This window comes from Cicer arietinum, chromosome 7 (genome assembly GCF_000331145.2).
Source record: "Cicer arietinum cultivar CDC Frontier isolate Library 1 chromosome 7, Cicar.CDCFrontier_v2.0, whole genome shotgun sequence".
Lineage (NCBI taxonomy): Eukaryota > Viridiplantae > Streptophyta > Magnoliopsida > Fabales > Fabaceae > Cicer > Cicer arietinum.
This window is the reverse complement of record NC_021166.2, coordinates 56317182-56335511: the sequence shown is the minus strand read 5'-3', so window position 1 is coordinate 56335511 and position 18330 is coordinate 56317182. Positions and strand designations below refer to the sequence as shown.

Genomic DNA, 18330 nt, shown 5'->3' with positions numbered 1-18330 from the left:
ACAACCTATTGTGCACAATCAACTTTAAAGTTTCCATGCAAACCCAATATACCAATCAATTTCATTTTTAATGGGTTGTGACATTCCAATCACACTGGATTTCAACCAACTTCTTGCTCCCAACTTCAAATAGTTGAGTTTACATATCTAAGTCTAATTTCTCTTCTATCATCGTGTTTGTAATTTTTTATGCGTTTAAGCAACTGAAAATTCACATACATATTCAAAAATTATATTTAATTTATAAATTAAAATATTAAAACTTGACACTCTAATAAAACACATATTCATGGATAAACATGACATATATTCATCCATGTTTTTTGGAAGTATGAATTGGATAAATATGATATATGTTCATCCATATTTTTTCCATTGCATATTTAAATGAAAGTTCACTTCATTTGTATTTGATACTTATCATTAATCGTAATTGTTTGGGTTATTTGTTAAATCTCTTTGCATGTGAAAAGTGTCGTGTTTCATGGTTTTTTTACTACTAGTTAGCACAAGCTATGATGTTTATGTCTATTACAAGATGCTCCAACAATGGCCAACAACCTATTGTGCACAACCAACTTTAAATTTCCCATGTAAACATAATATACTATTCAAATTCACTTTTCATTAGTTGTGACCTTCCAATCACACTAGATCTCAACGAACTTCTTGCTCTCAATTCCAAATAGTTGAGTTTACATATCTAAGTCTAATTTCTCTTCTATCATCGTATTTGTAAAAATGCGTTTAAACAACTGAAAATTTATATATATAATTAAAAATTATATTTAATTTATTAATTAAAATATTAAAATTTTACACTCTCGTAGAACACGTATTCATGGATAGACATGACATATGTTCATCCATGTTTTTTGGAAGTATGAATGGGATAAATATGGTATATGTTTATCCATGTTTGTTTTCATTGCCTGTTTAAATGAAAGTCCACTTGATTTTTATTTGATCCTTATAATTAGTTGTAACTGTTTGAGTTATTTGTTGATTCTCTTTGCATATGAAAAATGTCGCGTTTCATGTTTTTTTTACTACTAGTTAGCACAAGTTATGGTGTTTATGACTATTACAAGATTGTCCAACAATAATCAACAACTTATTGTGCACAACCAACTTTAAAGTTCCTATGCAAACACAATATACCATTCAAATTCACTTTTCATGAGTTGTGACCTTCCAATCACACTAGATCTCAACAAACTTCTTGCTCCCAATTTCAAATAGTTGAGTTTACATATATAAGTGTAATTTCTCTTTTATAATCGTATTTGTAATTTTTTATGCGTTTAAGCAACTAAAAATTGATATATATATATAATCAAAAATTATATTTAATTTATTAATTAAAATATTAAAATTTGACATCGCAATAGAGCACATATTCATGGATAAACATGACATATGTTCATCCATGCTTTTTGGAAGTATGAATGGGATAAACATGATATATGTTCATCCATGCTTTTTTTTTATTGCCTGTTCAAATATAAGTTTACTTTATTTATATTTGCACCTTATCATTAATCGTAATTGTTTAAGTTATTTGTTGAATCTCTTTACATATGAAAAAAGTTGTGTTTCATGTTTTTTTTTTACTACTAGTTAGCACAAGCTATTATCCTTATGACTATTACAAGCTGGTTTATCAATGACCAAAAACTTATTGTGCACAACCAACTTTAAAGTTCTCATGCAAATCTAATATACCAATCAAAATCACTTTTTATGGGTTGTGGCCTTCCAATGAGACTGGATCTCAATTAAGCTCCCAATTTCAAATAGTTCAAGAAATGAGTTTACATATCTTCAACTTGATTGTTGCCATTTATTTTTTACTACTGTGTAAATAATTTTATTTCATTTTTATGTTTTTAAGGTACAATTGTTGAGCATTTGGAGATTCAACTTAAGACAAAGTGACCAAATTTAAACGAATATGATTATACTTTTTGGTTTATGAATAGAATATACATGGCATATGCTCATCTATGGCAGCTGCTAGGATATTTATTCCTTGCATTGACAATAAAAATAAACATGAAATATTACCTATCTTTGAGGGAACCATTATTGTTCCTCGTCCAAAAAAAACTTATACGAGATCCCTGATTAACAGTACGATAATTGGAACAATTCATGCAATACCTCAACTTTCTTATGTGCGTGATGCAAATAGAAATTCATATCTCTTAAAAATAAAACTTTGCTTATACCAAATTAGTACTACTTTATTTCATCGATTGTAATCCTTGGAGTATTTATGGCAACAATATAATTTTGCCACTTTGAGATATGTTATGTAATATATACATCAAAACATTAATAATAATGAGTTGAATATGCTTCACTCTTTAGTTTGGGACAAGTGCCATATGGTAAGGCATTTGTGAGTGAAGTCAAACTCTAAGTGAATTACTATTTTCAACTACATCATAGTAGAAGAAACAACCTACTAACAAACTCCTGATCATCTCTATTTCTGTATCCTAACAAAATCATTTTATTCATTAGTTCGAAGAAAAATATTAAGAAAAGTTATTAAAAGGATCTATCTCAAAATGTATTAGCTAAAATTATTAATATTTATGAAAATGCATTTGTTGTCTCAAAACCACTCTCTTGTGCTATAGAGAAGTATGTCTAACTAGACTAGCAAATGGCGAGAGACTACTCCATACCCAATACATAGGAGGTTGCATTTTTTAGATTGTAAGTTGATGTCATATCCATGCATAAGCACCACTATCATGAGTTTATGTTCTAACTTTATAATACCTTGCACCCCTAGTTGTTGCATTCATTTTAAAGTTATGTTATTCACGAACTATTTTACAGGACAATTAAAACGAGAAACCTCAAATAATAAAATGACCCAATACACAAGTGCATTTATGTTAAACATGTAAGAATAATCACACAACAAACACTTGCAGCTAAAAACACTAAAAATAAACCTTAAAATCCTCTCAAATTATGAAGAGCAACATCATGAAAAAAATTGTATGAAAACAATTTGAATGAACAAGAAATATAATATTCACATTAGATATTTCTCAAGTCACAGTAAATCAGAAAATACTTTCTACATTACACAAGTGCCCTGTTAAATCTAAAGTTCTGATAAATTTCTTACCATAAAGTATGATCCATATTATCTGATAGTTTCTAGAGTTTCTATATACTTGATAATAATTATAATATGCGTGAAATTGATAAGCCAAGTTGTATACAATCTAAAATCTTGCTAACCAAAGTCATAACCTTCCAATTGGGATGTTGGAATTCAATTATGAGTGGTTAATCTCACATTGACTAGGAATGGAGGAAATATTGGATATAAGATAGGAACGACCCATAAACCTGATGCCTTAAGGTTTTTGGTTGAGATGTGGTGTTAAAGTCTCTTAAGGATTCTAGATGTTTAGCCAATTTCGGATGTTGCCCTAGACGTTTAGCCCATTTTGGATGTTGTGCCCTCCCGGACTCCCCAACACGGGAGAAGACTTTTCTTATAAATTTCTATATGACAACAATATTTGCAGTTGTTTCATCATATATTATGAAAGCAATAGATCCATTTAACAACGTCAAGTGCAAAATATCAAAGTGGTTAACCAGGTCTCAGGGTAAAAGTGTTATAAGGAACGTCTCATTGCACAAGTCAAATGAAATCAAGCATGGCCCAACATTACTAGTGACATACTCCATCCATGTAATGGTCGTTAAAGTAGTTAATGATTGTTATAGTTAGTTGGTAAATTACGAGGTAGTTAGCACTTTTATGTATAAGTAATGTGGGAGTTATGTAGTCAGGTGAAATACAAATAATGTGGGAGTTATGTAGCTACAAGAAATACACCAAAAACAATAATATAGATAGAATGGTCTATGAGTACAAATGGTTTCCTCCCAAGATATTTGAGAGTCTTGGTCTCTTCTTTCCAATAATTGGAGAGTTTGACCTCTCCCTCCCAATTTCTAATCGATAACTGCCTACCGTCCTTTTTGCAATAACTTCATTTATTCTAATTGTAGTACCCCAATTTTGTCCATTTTGGTTAAAAATAAATCAAAAAAAGAAATATGTAGTTAAAAAAGGAAATAAAATAATTACAATAAGTAATTTCATTATGTATTATAAATTTGCAATTTCAAATCTAATTAGAGTTTTAAAACCAAATCAAATTACAAACTAAGAATAAAGGCAAAAATAAATTACATCAGATCAAGCCATGCTATGTTGACTTTGTTCACTGTCAAACCCTGCTATGTTGATGATGACTCCCATTGATGCACAAGCCATGCTTATTGGTACATTTGTTCCTGTTTTAACTAATTTGAGAAACATAAAAACATAATTTTTTAAATCAGTTTTGGTACACATTGTGCAGAACAAAAAGACAATTTTGAGTTTAAAAAATATAGCTAAGGGACAAATTAAAGCTCAGCAACAGAACAAATCAAAACAAATAAGTCAAAACCATGAATGCATCAGAGGTGTAAAAAAAACGCAGATGATGAGCAAAGGAAATGAAACATCAAACGGGAAATAGATAGAGAAGGACCAAGGCAGACCAGAAAACAACTAAACATATAAAAAACTCTATAAAAACACCTTATGAAATTTCAAAAAGGAGGAGGGAAGATTAACACCACTGATAAAAAAAATACTTAAAAAGAAGGAGAAGAGGAAGAAATCGGAGAGAATATCAAAAGAGAAAACTCAAAGGTATTTTTCTTTTGTACAATAAATCTGTTCGTTCCTGATCTTCACCACATGATTTTTTATTTTGTTATTAAAAATGTAGTTTTTTTATTTTAAGATAATATTATGAATAAAAAATAAAAATAAGATTAGAAGAGGCAAACCTTCGACGATGGTATCACTGTCGCCGTCACGCCGAAACAACGATCACCCCTTTTAGCGCCGCCGCGTTCTCTCTCTCTAAAATTCGAGCAATGGAGATTTCTCCTAATTTGAGGATCCAAACCGCTAAGGATATCCGTCGTCTCACCAAAACATCCAACAGTTGCCGCCGTAAGCTCCATCAAACTGTTGCTCCATTTGTCTCAATGTTCCTTATTTGCGTTTTTCTGCAAAGCGGCCGCCCTTCCTCTGTTTGTGTTTTATGCAAAACGGCCGCCCTTCCTCTTTTCAAGTATGCTGTTTTTTTTAGGGTTACTTACTTTTAACTTTTTTTTTTGTTATTATGATAAGTTGGGCCTAAAAAAAGAAAACAAAAAAGCAGATCTATGTGTTTCAGATTTCAGCCCATTTAGTTTCTTTTTATGATTTCAAAATTAATTTTGTTTCATAAATAAAAATTATTTTTTATAAAAAATACAATTAAATATTTTATTAAAGATTAATTAGATGTGACATCTTTTTAATCTGAGTTGTTAGGACACAAGTGGTACAACTTGATAATTTTAAAACTCTCTTTATTTATTTATTCATTTTAATGAATTAATCTAAAATCGACTTATAAATTTGATGTGGTATTATTTTTCATCTTTGAGTTGTTAAAACACATATTGTACAATTTGGTGTTTTTTTTATTCATATGAAACTCAATAATAATATAAAAATATATTTTTTTAAATTAGATGTGACATCTTCTTTATTCCTTGAGTCTTGAGACACAAGTTGTACAACTTGATCGTCCTAAAACTCATATTTTAAAATATTTATTCAAATAAAACTCTTTACTTTTCTATTTTGTCAAAAAAAACATTTTTTTTATCACAAGACAAATTTTCTTTAAAATATAATCAACACATCTGCATTTTTCAAGAACTACGTAGCTTTGATTTCTCCATCGCACTGGGAGATACGTAGGAGCAAGATCACATTCTTGTCAAGCACATAAATAAAAATTTCTTTTTTTGTCCTTTATTCGTTAAGTACATATTTATTTCAAAAATCATATTTTAAATACAGTAATAATTGTTATTCATATTTAATAATAAAGAAAAATAAATATACTTAAGTTAATATTAATTTTGCACAATTAATTATAGGTAACCGTATTTTAACGGATGTCGTAGGGCGCTAGTACTTTTCCTACGCATAAACGACTCCCGGACTCAAAATTTGGTTTCAAAGACCACATTTTTTTTTTTTTACTATTTTAAGGGTTTCCCAATATTTTCCTTATTTTAAAATAAATTTTGGTGGCGACTCCATTGAACTCGAGAAACACTCGAAATTTTAGGCCGCGACACTAATTACATAAAAATGATTGCCATAACTCTAATGTTTCCCCCAACAAATCAACCCAAAATTATTGCAATATTAGCTTATATGTGATAGCAGGATCAAGTAGAGAGGCTATTACTTCACATAAATAATTGCATTTGACAAGTTGCATGCAAGAAATACATAGAGCCATTTTACCTTCAACTCTTCAAGAGAAAATCCTTTACGAGCTCTCTTAGACTTTCAAGCTTTGTCTATGAACAATAGGCCTAATAAGGTCCAAGTATAAGATTGAGGAAGATTGTAATAGCTCTTTCTAATAAGCTATAGAATGCAACATCCACAACGAAAAAGTAAGCATCAATACTAATTCAAGAGTGCTTAAAAATACATCAAATTACTTAAATGTCTTCTTATCTTTCTTGTTGGTTGATTGAACCATGTCTTCAAATAGTTGTGTCAAGGTTTACGAAGTGTCAATGAGGGATACATTGACATGTTTAACTATTGCTTACCTTCAATGTAATATGATATTTTAGGGAGTATTTTGAAGTATTATATCCAATATTAAAAGCATTGGAGATTGTGTAGTAATGTGTATTTGTGTGGATGTTTGTGATAAGATGCAAAACAATTTGAGAATGAAAGATTATACCATCAATTGCTTCCTTGTAGTTGTAATGACTACTAACTAACATATCTTTAGCTATACCTATGAAAATATGTTTCTCATTCTTGGTAAATCATATAAAAATAGAGGATGTTGCTATAAATAGGAATTGACATGGTTCATTTATGTTTTCAACTTCTCTATGAACTTAAATTTTATTTTTATTTATTTAATGTCAATCATATTTTTATACATACGGACTTCATCCATATTAAACTAAGCATTTCTATGGTTTTCTCTTTTCCATGTTCAAACGACTAACCAATAAAATTTAAGTGTTCAAGTTAAGAATTAAAGATAATATTAAAACAACTTGTTTAAGAGAAAGCTAAACAAGCTACAACATTTTAACATATAAACTTCAATTAAAATTTCATTGATCTTTTAACTAAAAAGAATTTAACTCATAAATGACAATGGAGAAAAATGAAATATAAAAAAAAAAAAAAATCATTACAACCAAGTTATTATAGACTACAATGAATTAAAGGAGAGAAATGCAAATTAAATAACAACTAAAATCGTGACTCGTTCGTCTTTAAACCTAACTCAATTAAACAAATTTGATATAATTAAATTAGATGTTTTGTTCTGAGTTCAAACCCAGAATCAACGGTGTCGCCTAACAAAAAAATTAACAACAATAATATACCCACTCCTATGAATGATATGGAGTTTTTATAGGGAAAATATCACAACTCACTATGGCAAAATATCTGGCCTGTCCTTCTCAAAGAGTTATGACTTAATTTTCTCTGTGCCCACTAACAAGTGGCTTTCTTTTTTGTACTAGATCACCAATTAGGTATATATTTTTTTAGCAAATTTATTGTTTTTTCCAAGAGAAAATTTATTGTTAATAAATTTTTTTTTAATTTTTTTTCAATACTATAATTATAGAGAATTCTTTAACAATATCCAAATTCAAATTTAAAAATATATATCATGAATATTGACACTAAAATTTATATAAATTTTGATACATAGATATCCTAAAACTGTAAAAAAAATGATATAACAAAACTGAAACAAATAAATTAAAATAAAACAAATATTATATAATAAAATAATATATACAACACAATAGAGTAGAAAAATCTAATAGAAGAACGTGTATACTTATAAAAATTTTGCAGCTTTTTAATTATTATTATTATTTTTGGAAAAAAATGTAGCTTTTTATTTTCGATAAGGAAAAGTACATATCAAATGACCGATTACATTAAATTAGAAAATTCCAAAGGTGTAATTGCTATATAAAAAATAAAATAATAATTAATCTTCAGTTTATGAGATTATAAAGTACATACATCAAAATAAAAAGAAAAACATCTAAAAGAAAGTAATAATTTACATGTCACATCAATGACATCATTATGTCAAAAAATCTGGTAACTAAAAAACATATCTTAGTTGGACTTATATAGCTAGCTGATTAATTTTGATTAAATTGGAAATGGTTTATATAGTTTAGATTTAAATCTTTGCATTCGGAGATCCTCAAGTATATGGTGTGTCTCTCTACGTGCCTCATTACAACATTGTCTATAAGATTGAACCATTTTTTTGGTAGAGCTCTCTAATTCCTTCATCTCATCCAAAAATATTTGTCTGTTCCGGCACTCTATACTGCAGAAACCTTGATCTCCCCTGCAAAACCAACATATCAAAGTTTCATCAAAAAAATTAAATAGAGACACATTTTCATGTGTAAAATCAAATCATATACTAACCATAAGTTTTTAATTAAGATTAAAATATACAAAGAAATAAAAAGTATCGTAGATGCTATCATCCTCTTATTTGTAATAACGGTTTAGTGGAATTAATTATAGGTAACTTACAACAGTGATTTTTAATAAGAGTTAAGGTCAAATCAGTTAAAAATATTCAAATTCAAATTTTAATTTAAATAATATTTAGTTAAAAAATTTATTAACCATATCTCATGGAAACGAAAAATTGACTATAATTTTTTAAAGATATATCAATTAATATTGATTGATATATTAAATTATATGATGTACGAAACAATGATTAGGTTGCATCTGTTATATTTGACCGCAATTTTCTGTAATATATCATGAATCGAACATGAGCATGATAATAACTTGGTTTAGTTTTAAAACTTTGATTTAGACCATGTGTGATCTAAGATATGTCAAATTGAGTAGAAAATATACTTCATTCATGATGTGAAATTAGTAAACAACTATCTCTACAAATAAGAGTTTGGAAATATGTAAATACCTGTACATGTAGATATCTTTGTGAGGGCTGAGCTTTTTATTACAAAGATTGCAAGTTTTAAGGAAGCAAAAATCCATAGGAATAATTTGGTTTGACTTTTTCAATGAAGATTTAATAAGAACATTTGAGTTGCTCTTTGAGTTTGTAATTTGAGGAAGGAGTTTCAAACCAACTTTCATGTTGGTACTATCAATTGAGCTGAAATGATGTTTTCTTCTTATGTTTAGCTCATGCTTCTCTTCTTTGGATTTCACCTTGAAGATGTTCATGAAATTTTGTAGAAGATTTTTGAATAGAGTAGTAGTAGAGAGAATTTGATGAGGTTTGAGAAAGGAATGAGTGGTGGATATTTAAAGGAAGCAGGGCCCTTGAAAATGACAACCTTTGTTTGTCACTATGTTTAACACTTAACACGTGCTACATTATTATGATATATATAATAATATTTTTAGGATAAAGTGAATAGAGAATATTTAAGCGAATGTTGGGATATTTTTCAAAATGAACTGGACCGAATAGAATAAAATGGAATATATATGTAGTGGAGTGGAGTTTAGCATAATAGAATAAACTATATATATATTTATATATTTCACCAATTCAAAAATAGATACGTTGCTCGTGTCTTGCACGATTTATGTAATAATATATTTTTTGGAAATTGTCAAAAAAATATAACCATTTGGAAAGTATAAACAAGTTGTTTGAAGGGAAGATAATATTTTAGGGAATGCTGCCATCATCACATGTTATTGTTTCTTTTGATTTTGATTATATTATTAAAATATGAACATAAAAGGTCTTTAAGTTGACAAAAATGTGGATATCGTAGTTGTATGGATTTTTGTAATAATTATATAATCTAACTATGAAAAAAGTATTACTAAATATATTGTATGTCATTTTATAACATATTCTATAAATAACTGAACATTTAATAACAGGGCAAAAATAATATTTAATACATTTATTTAAGGCAATTGCGTAATCAATATGTATCTTTCCAAATAAATTCTCAATAAACTTAAGATCAATTAATACCAAATAAATATATTTTCTATGTTTGTTTTTTTATGAATAAACATTTTTTTTTTTACTAAATGAATAAATATGCTAGTGACAAATTATTCTTAGCAGAATATTTTGTTTATGGACCGATGTACCTATGAGAATATCCTTGAAATAAATTTACTATTTAAATTTATAATAATTTTTTTAACATTTTATTTTTTTTAATTACTATCATATTTATGTATGATCAATTCAAAACAAGTTTGTCAAATTTTGAGTTTATGGTGTTCATAACATTTAGGAGATCTCAACTAAAAAAAAAGTGAACCATTTTCATGACAACCATCATATTACAAATTTTGTCATATATCAACTAAATTTTATAATCCCATAAAAAATTTTTAAATTTTATAATCCCATAAAAAAAATTTAAATTTTATAATCCCATAAAAAAATTTTAAATTTTATCATATAGCAATATAAATGTTGTTATCAACTTAATTAAATTTTAAAGTCTCAATATTCATCTATAGTAATGCAAGAGAGTAAATCATAGTAAAAATTTAGGTTTAGAAAAAAGAGGATACACTTTTTAATTGCTTGTATATATGATAAAAGTTGTAGCTATTTTAAAAAGAAAAAAAGAAAAAAGAAAATTGGGCTATTAAAAGGTTGGAAAGATGGTGCGCAAACAAGGAAAAATTACAGCTACTTTAGGGGGTGAAAGCAAAAGGGGCTAAAAACAGGATAGACAGATGGTGTGTGTAGTTATGAATGTGAAAAGCAAAGAACTTGAAAAGATGGAACCGAGTGTTAATGCTCCTCCAAAAAAAAACACAAGAACTAAAAGGGAAGCAAAACCAGAATCAGATGATACGACAAGAGAATATCAGAAGAGACATAAACAAAGGACACCACCAGAGGCAAAAACAATACTAGATTCAGAAATACAGACAGAAACAAAGGCAAAACTAGAGGGTACCACCAGAGGCAGAAAGAAAATCAAAACCAGAGGTAAAATAAAAATCAGAGGCAAGAGCAGAGGCAAAACCAAAGGATTCCACCAGAGGCATAAATAGAACCAAGACCAGATGTATAATCAAAGGTAGAAATGGAACCAAGACCAGAGGTATAATCAGAATCAGAGGCATGAATAGAGACATAACTAGAATCAGAGGCAGGAACAAATGCTACAACCAGAAAGCTATTTCTGATTGGTCGGACAAAATTGAAATACTATACTATTATTTACAACAACAGAAATTCTATTTAACACTCAAAATAGTACGATAAAAAGTATGTGTGTATATACATTTTGAATATAGCATAAGTTGGAGCTCATATAAAAAGTACACCTAAATGATCATTTATCAAAAAGAAAATACTACAATGATTATAGGACTAAATATATTTAGTCCCTATAAAATCTCACTATTTTATTTTTAGTTCTTATAAAAAATTTAATCAATTTTTAGTCCTTTAAAAATATCTGTTTTTATTTTTGGTCCTTATTTTATACCAACTATTGTATATATTTTGAATTTTTGAATTATTATTTGTTGTAATATTTGAGACATTATGAAAAAAAATCCTTACAAAAAATTATAATTTTTTAATAAGCGATAAATTAAATATGAATTTTTAAACACGTAAAACTTAAAAATTAATATTTAATTTATTATTTTTAATAAATTTCTAAATTTTTGTACGAAAAGTTGTTAATTATGTTGTAAACATTTTTACATAAGATCATTAAAAATTCGAAGAATGAACAATAGATGATTTAAATTCAAGAACAAAAATATTTTGCATTGGATATACAAACATTCGAAGATAGTTGAGTTGAGTACATGAACCACATTTGGCTACGATAGATTTTGCATTGGATTCCAAGATAGTTGTTGACAATCTAAAAGCTAATAGCGACAACATTTTTGAGTTTTGTGATATTATTTGAACATCTTATTATAAATGAAATACTTTACGCTTTGATTAGTATCCGAATGTGTGCCATGCAAAGCTTCCATTGAAAAATATTAATGTGGCACGAAGTTCCTGCCTTATGGAGATGTTGACATGCAAAGTCGACCTAAGGGTAAAGGTAAAATTGTCTAAGACCTCCTAAAAAAATAAAGTTTTTTACTTGATAAAAAAGTCATATATTCTTTTATTTTTAAATAAAATATAAAATTTTATGTAAAATTAGTAATTTTTCAACTTTATAAAATTGATTGAATCTATTATAAAAGAATATTCTACAACATTAATTATATTATTTTAATAGATCAATTTTTTATTTTATAATGTATAAAAAATTGGAAAATAAATAAATAACTTTATTAAAATACTATTATAATTTGAAGAAAAAAAACTTTATTAATATATCATTATAAATTTTAAATAAATTTTGTTTTTAACCCGTCTTCAACTTTAACATATTTTAGATCGAGTGACCGGAATAATTTTAATGATTTTAAATTCAATTGGAATTATCGAGACCGCTTGAATATCTCTTAATTAGTATTTTAATTTAAAGATAAATCTAGAAAATAAAAATTCAAGGATTTTGACTTTGAAAGGAGTCTCTTTTTCTTTTTTAAAAAAAAGAACTTTCTGGAAAGATCAATTTTGTATTTTATAATGTATAAAAAATTTGAAAATAAATAAATAACTTTATTAAAATACTATTATAATTTGAAAAAAAAAACTTTATTAATATATCATTATAAATTTTAAATAAATTTTTTTTTAACCCGTCTTCAATTTTAACATATTTTAGACCGAGTGACCGGAACAATTTTGATGATTTTAAATTCAATTGGAATTATCGAGACCGCTTGAATATCTCTTTATTAGTATTTTAATTTAAAGATAAATCTAGAAAATAAAAATTCAAGGATTTTGACTTTGAAAGGAGTCTCTTTTTCTTTTTTAAAAAAAAGAACTTTCTGGAAAGATCAATTTTGTATTTTATAATGTATAAAAAATTTGAAAATAAATAAATAACTTTATTAAAATACTATTATAATTTGAAAAAAAAAACTTTATTAATATATCATTATAAATTTTAAATAAATTTTGTTTTTAACCCCGTCTTCAACTTTAACATATTTTAGACCGAGTGACCGGAACAATTTTAATGATTTTAAATTCAATTGGAATTATCGAGACCGCTTGAATATCTCTTTATTAGTATTTTAATTTTAAGATAAATCTAGAAAATAAAAATTCAAGGATTTTGACTTTAAAAGGAGTCTCTTTTTCTTTTTTAAAAAAAAGAACTTTCTGGAAAGATCAATTTTGTATTTTATAATGTATAAAAAATTGGAAAATAAATAAATAACTTTATTAAAATACTATTATAATTTAAAAAAAAAAACTTTATTAATATATCATTATAAATTTTAAATAAATTTTGTTTTTAACCCGTCTTCAACTTTAACATATTTTAGACCGAGTGACCGGAACAATTTTAATGATTTTAAATTCAATTAAAATTATCGAGACCGCTTGAATATCTCTTTATTAGTATTTTAATTTTAAGATAAATCTAGAAAATAAAAATTCAAGGATTTTGACTTTGAAAGGAGTCTCTTTTTCTTTTTTTAAAAAAAGAACTTTCTGGAAAGATCAATTTTGTATTTTATAATGTATAAAAAATTGGAAAATAAATAAATAACTTTATTAAAATACTATTATAATTTGAAAAAAAAAACTTTATTAATATATCATTATAAATTTTAAATAAATTTTGTTTTTAACCCCGTCTTCAACTTTAACATATTTTAGACCGAGTGACCGGAACAATTTTAATGATTTTAAATTCAATTGGAATTATCGAGACCGTTTGAATATCTCTTTATTAGTATTTTAATTTTAAGATAAATCTAGAAAATAAAAATTCAAGGATTTTGACTTTGAAATCTCTTTTTCTTTTTTTAAAAAAAGAACTTTCTGGAATTAAATTTAAAGTTCGTTAGATTAAATATACATTCAAATGTGTTATTGAAACACAACAAATAACACCGTATAAATACAGTACCGTTAATAGTTTTTTGCATAAAAAACTTTTTTTTAAATCAATTCTTTTGAAAAAAAATCAAAAGAAATATAATAACACTATTTTTAATAACATACAAATTTGCTTCATTAACCACTAAAATATATATTATTAATAATTTTTTAAATATAATTTTATTAATCACTAAAATATAAGATATTAATTACTAAATTGCATTATTCCAAAGTGGTTAATGTGATGGTTTTTAGTGTTAATCATATATGTTAAATAAGTGGTTAATCACATATATTTTAGTAATTAATTAAATATTTTAAGTGATTAATGAATAAATTTGTATACGTGTCACAAAAATATATCTCTATCATTAAAAAAATTGAAAAAAAAAAGCTTTTAATTTTTATTATATTTTTAAAAAGTAAAATAAATGAATTTTTTTGAAAAAAAAATTATTCACCAATAAATACGGCAAATAATATATAGTGTGTTTATATGTGATGTCAAAACGTGTATTCAAATATCCTTTTTCAATTCAATAATAATAATAATGCAAACACATTGTACTCAAAAAGTAAATAATGCAAACCAACGTTGGAGTAAAGTTGCATGTTTTTCCCATGGTCAATGACAAAAAATAATGGAGTAATAAAATAATACTTGATGGCTTTTTGCATTTTACATTGTTTCTTATTTGGTCCCACACGGTAGAGTAACAAGAACAGATTTTTTTTTTTTAATATTTCCAATACACGCACGTAGAACTTGTGGAACTAAGCATGAAATGACATACTCCGTTTATTTTTTAAAACATTTTACGTTTTATTTTCTAAAATATATTTAATAATTTTATTTTGAATATAACATAAAAGACTAATTCAAATAGCAAAAAACATAAATAATTAATAATTAAAAATGGTCGAACATAACTGTCCATGAGTATAAGAATTTGTTTATACGGAGAATATTTACAACTATAACAAACAATCTGAAAAATCTCATGCATTAAAAAAAAAATATTTTATAAAAATATATATCACAATATTTATATTAAAAAAATTCAATTTGCAAGAGTTAGTTGTATTTTAGTATATAGTTTTGAAAAAAGAATATATTTATATTTTGTAAATGTCTGCAACGGCTAGAAGTTAGATTCACACGGAGATTGTGTTTACTTGTAAAAAAAAAAAGACATATAATTTGTAAACGTTGACAATATATAACTAATATTTTGGACCTTCAAAATTTTGAAGTTATGTCTGATAACCAACTTGCAGGAACTATGGGCCGACCTTGATTACATAGTTAATTAATCATAATAATAGGGACAAATATATAGTTAATTAATCATAATAATAGGGACAAATAAATATCTAACAATAATTAATAGGATAAAATTTAATCCTTGTCAATAATTAAATTAGAGACAATATATTCTTCACAACACAAAAAAATCTCTAAATAATTTTTTTCTTTAATATATATCATTTTTATTTTTATTTTAGTATTAAAATAAAGCAATTTCATGATAAAATTTATTAAATTAAATATCAACAACATTTGACAATTCTAAACAAAAATCAAATCATATTCAATTTTTTTTATAAAAATATCTACAATAAAAAATAGTCAATGATATAACATCAATATTGGAAATTTTTAAAAAAATTACAATTCTAAAAAAGATATATAACATATCTATATAAAAAAAATTAATAAATTAAAGACAAAATAAAATACATATTTATTTAACTCATAGTGTTGCTCGAATGCTAAAGAAAAAAAGAAATAAGATATGAATGATTTGTTGAATAGTAAATTATTTAGAGACATTTACTTTTGTATGGACCAAATCGTTTCTTTTAATTAACGACAACAACTAAATTATCATTTTTTATTAATTATTATGGACCTAATTATTCTAATTTATTTTTATCAAAAACCAAAATTTACTTTTAATTTTCTGAGGGACCAATTGGGTATTTACTCTTTTATTAATTATCAAATTGACAATATTCCTTTATTTGTGTATAGTACTATATATTTGAAGGAACTAAAACATTGTCTTTTTGAATATTACATAATTGAAATAACTTTTCTTGGTGGATATATAATAATATGAAAGAAGATTTATTGATTGGTGAAAATCTTTCTGTGATAAATTTTTTTACAATAATTTGGTACTTTTTCAACCAAATTTAATAATGTATCTTTCGTAGTTAACTAACTACCGATTAAGAAAGAAAAATCCCCTAGATAATTTAGGGAAAAAAATCAAACATAAACACTTATAATCTTCCAACTCTAAAAAAAAAATTGATTGAGTCTAAAATTCTGAATTTTAGTAAAAAAACAAGTACTATGATTTTAACTCACTTTTAAAATAAATTATTGTGACTAATTCACTAGTTAATTCACAGCTCCGAATGAGAAAAATTATAAAGGCATTAACTAAACAGAGCTTAGTTTAATTGTTTAGGAAAGGGATTAGTGCAAAGAGATTAAACGCAATGCAATAAAAAGGCTTGTATATATTGATTACTATTAAAAAAGAACAATTACAGAAGGAGGTTGTGTTATTAATCACAAAACATGATAATCAACTACATTATTTATATGGTATTACACAATTACCAAATAAAATTCGATCAAGAACAACATTGAAATTAAATAAATCAAAATAAAACAAGCTCTAAATTTTGAAGGAGCCAAAAATCACACAAATCTAAATTAAAAATCAAGCAAGAACCTCACGAATAATAAAACGTGCCGAAATTGCACCAAAAATCAATCTTTTTCACTATATATTTTTCCATATATATTCAAGAAAAGAAACATAAAAAAAAAAAAAACCAAAAAAAATTCACATAAACAAATAGCACATTCGATTTCCAAAGAGGATGTTGTCATCGAACTTACAAAAAAAATTATTAACTAAATTGGAAGTAACCGCATCCTAAAACTAGCATCAAAACCATGACTATAGTATTGACTCATTCAAGATTTTAATAGCTTGATACGTTCTTGATGTGGTTGAGTTGAATAGATCGAATTAACCCTTTTTTCTTCTAAAGCTGTAACTATATTAAGCTTCAAATTTTCTAAAGAATTCTTAAATTGTTCAAGAGATTCCACAGACATATCATCAATAGAACGATCCCACCAAGAAGTAGAACATGCATCACCTTTATTTCTCTCTTTCAATAAATTATTCGTCTCTTCTTTCAACTTTTCTTGAAGTTCCTCGTATTGAAACCTTAGTGTTTCAAATATTTCCTCATCTTGTTTTTTTTTTTCGTTGTCGATAACAACGTTGTTTTCTTGAGTGATAAATTGATTAATGACGGAGTCAGGGTTTGGATAACCACATGCATAGAGTTTTTCGTTTGGTGAAGTGATGATCATTGCAGTTTTTGCCTGACACAGGATGGATAATTCGGTGACTTTGTTGAAAAGCCCTAATTTGCGTTTTGAGAAGCTCACTTGTAACTTGTTTGATTGTTCTATTTTCTTGATGTCAATTTTTCTCTTGCTGGATTTTGTTGATGTGTTGTTTCCATTTGAAGAAACCATTGAGAATTTTTTTCAAAGAGAAAGAAAGAACCCAACAAGACACAATCAGAGAAAGTGTTGATTTCGTCCCAAAATAATGTCTAACCTCCCCTTTTATAGAGATAAAAAAAAATCTCTTCTTTTTTTTTTTCTTTTTTTTTTTACCTCTTTACTATATTTTTATTTGTTTTGAGAATATTTGTGTAAGATTGATTGCAATATTATAAGATTGCCATAATGATGATCCTGATAAAAAAAAAGGTTATCGCGGTCATTAATAAAAACATATATTTAAATTTTCAAATAAATCTTTAGCGAAATTGTAATTTTTTTTGACAGGTTGAAAAATGGTAATTGAGAATCTTTATTTTGTTTAGATTTTATATTTTTATATATTTACATAAATAAGTATAAATACTACTATGACAGAGTATTTGTTCTAGCTTAAATAAAAAAGATTTTTATTTTAAATAATTTAAAAATTATTTTATAGAGATTTAAAAAAAGTGATTTTTTAAGTCCCGTTTATTTACTATTATAAAAATGATGTTTTTTAAATAATTTTTAATCCATCTGTATATAATTTTGTAAAAATGAATGATTTTTTTTAAACTA

The 18330-nt window shown here is 25.9% G+C and overlaps 2 protein-coding genes across 2 annotated transcripts; both read right to left on the bottom strand.

Moving 5' to 3' along the window:
• Window positions 1-8151: 8151 nt before the first annotated feature.
• LOC101513746 (FCS-Like Zinc finger 17-like) lies at window positions 8152-9464 on the bottom strand. The gene is made up of 2 exons (XM_004510504.4): window positions 9138-9464; window positions 8152-8537 (listed from the first exon to the last, which is right to left on the bottom strand). Exons 1-2 carry the CDS (start codon window positions 9404-9406, stop codon window positions 8333-8335), a joined length of 474 nt encoding a protein of 157 aa, XP_004510561.1. The 5' UTR covers window positions 9407-9464; the 3' UTR covers window positions 8152-8332.
• A 7696-nt stretch (window positions 9465-17160) lies between these two features.
• LOC101492813 (agamous-like MADS-box protein AGL62) lies at window positions 17161-17736 on the bottom strand. The gene has a single exon (XM_004510524.1). The coding sequence runs from the start codon at window positions 17734-17736 to the stop codon at window positions 17161-17163; it is 576 nt and encodes a 191-aa protein (XP_004510581.1).
• Between the last annotated feature and the right edge of the window lie 594 nt (window positions 17737-18330).

What these genes read in the sequence shown, in the direction of transcription:
- LOC101513746 (XM_004510504.4), bottom strand. Translation starts at nt 9,406, where the DNA reads ATGAACATCTTCAAGGTGAAATCCAAAGAAGAGAAGCATGAGCTAAAC. An exon ending in AAAGATATCTACATGTACAG is followed by an intron (nt 8,538 to 9,137) that starts GTATTTACATAT and finishes TTGGTTTTGCAG; the next exon opens with GGGAGATCAAGGTTTCTGCA.
- LOC101492813 (XM_004510524.1), bottom strand. Translation starts at nt 17,736, where the DNA reads ATGGTTTCTTCAAATGGAAACAACACATCAACAAAATCCAGCAAGAGA.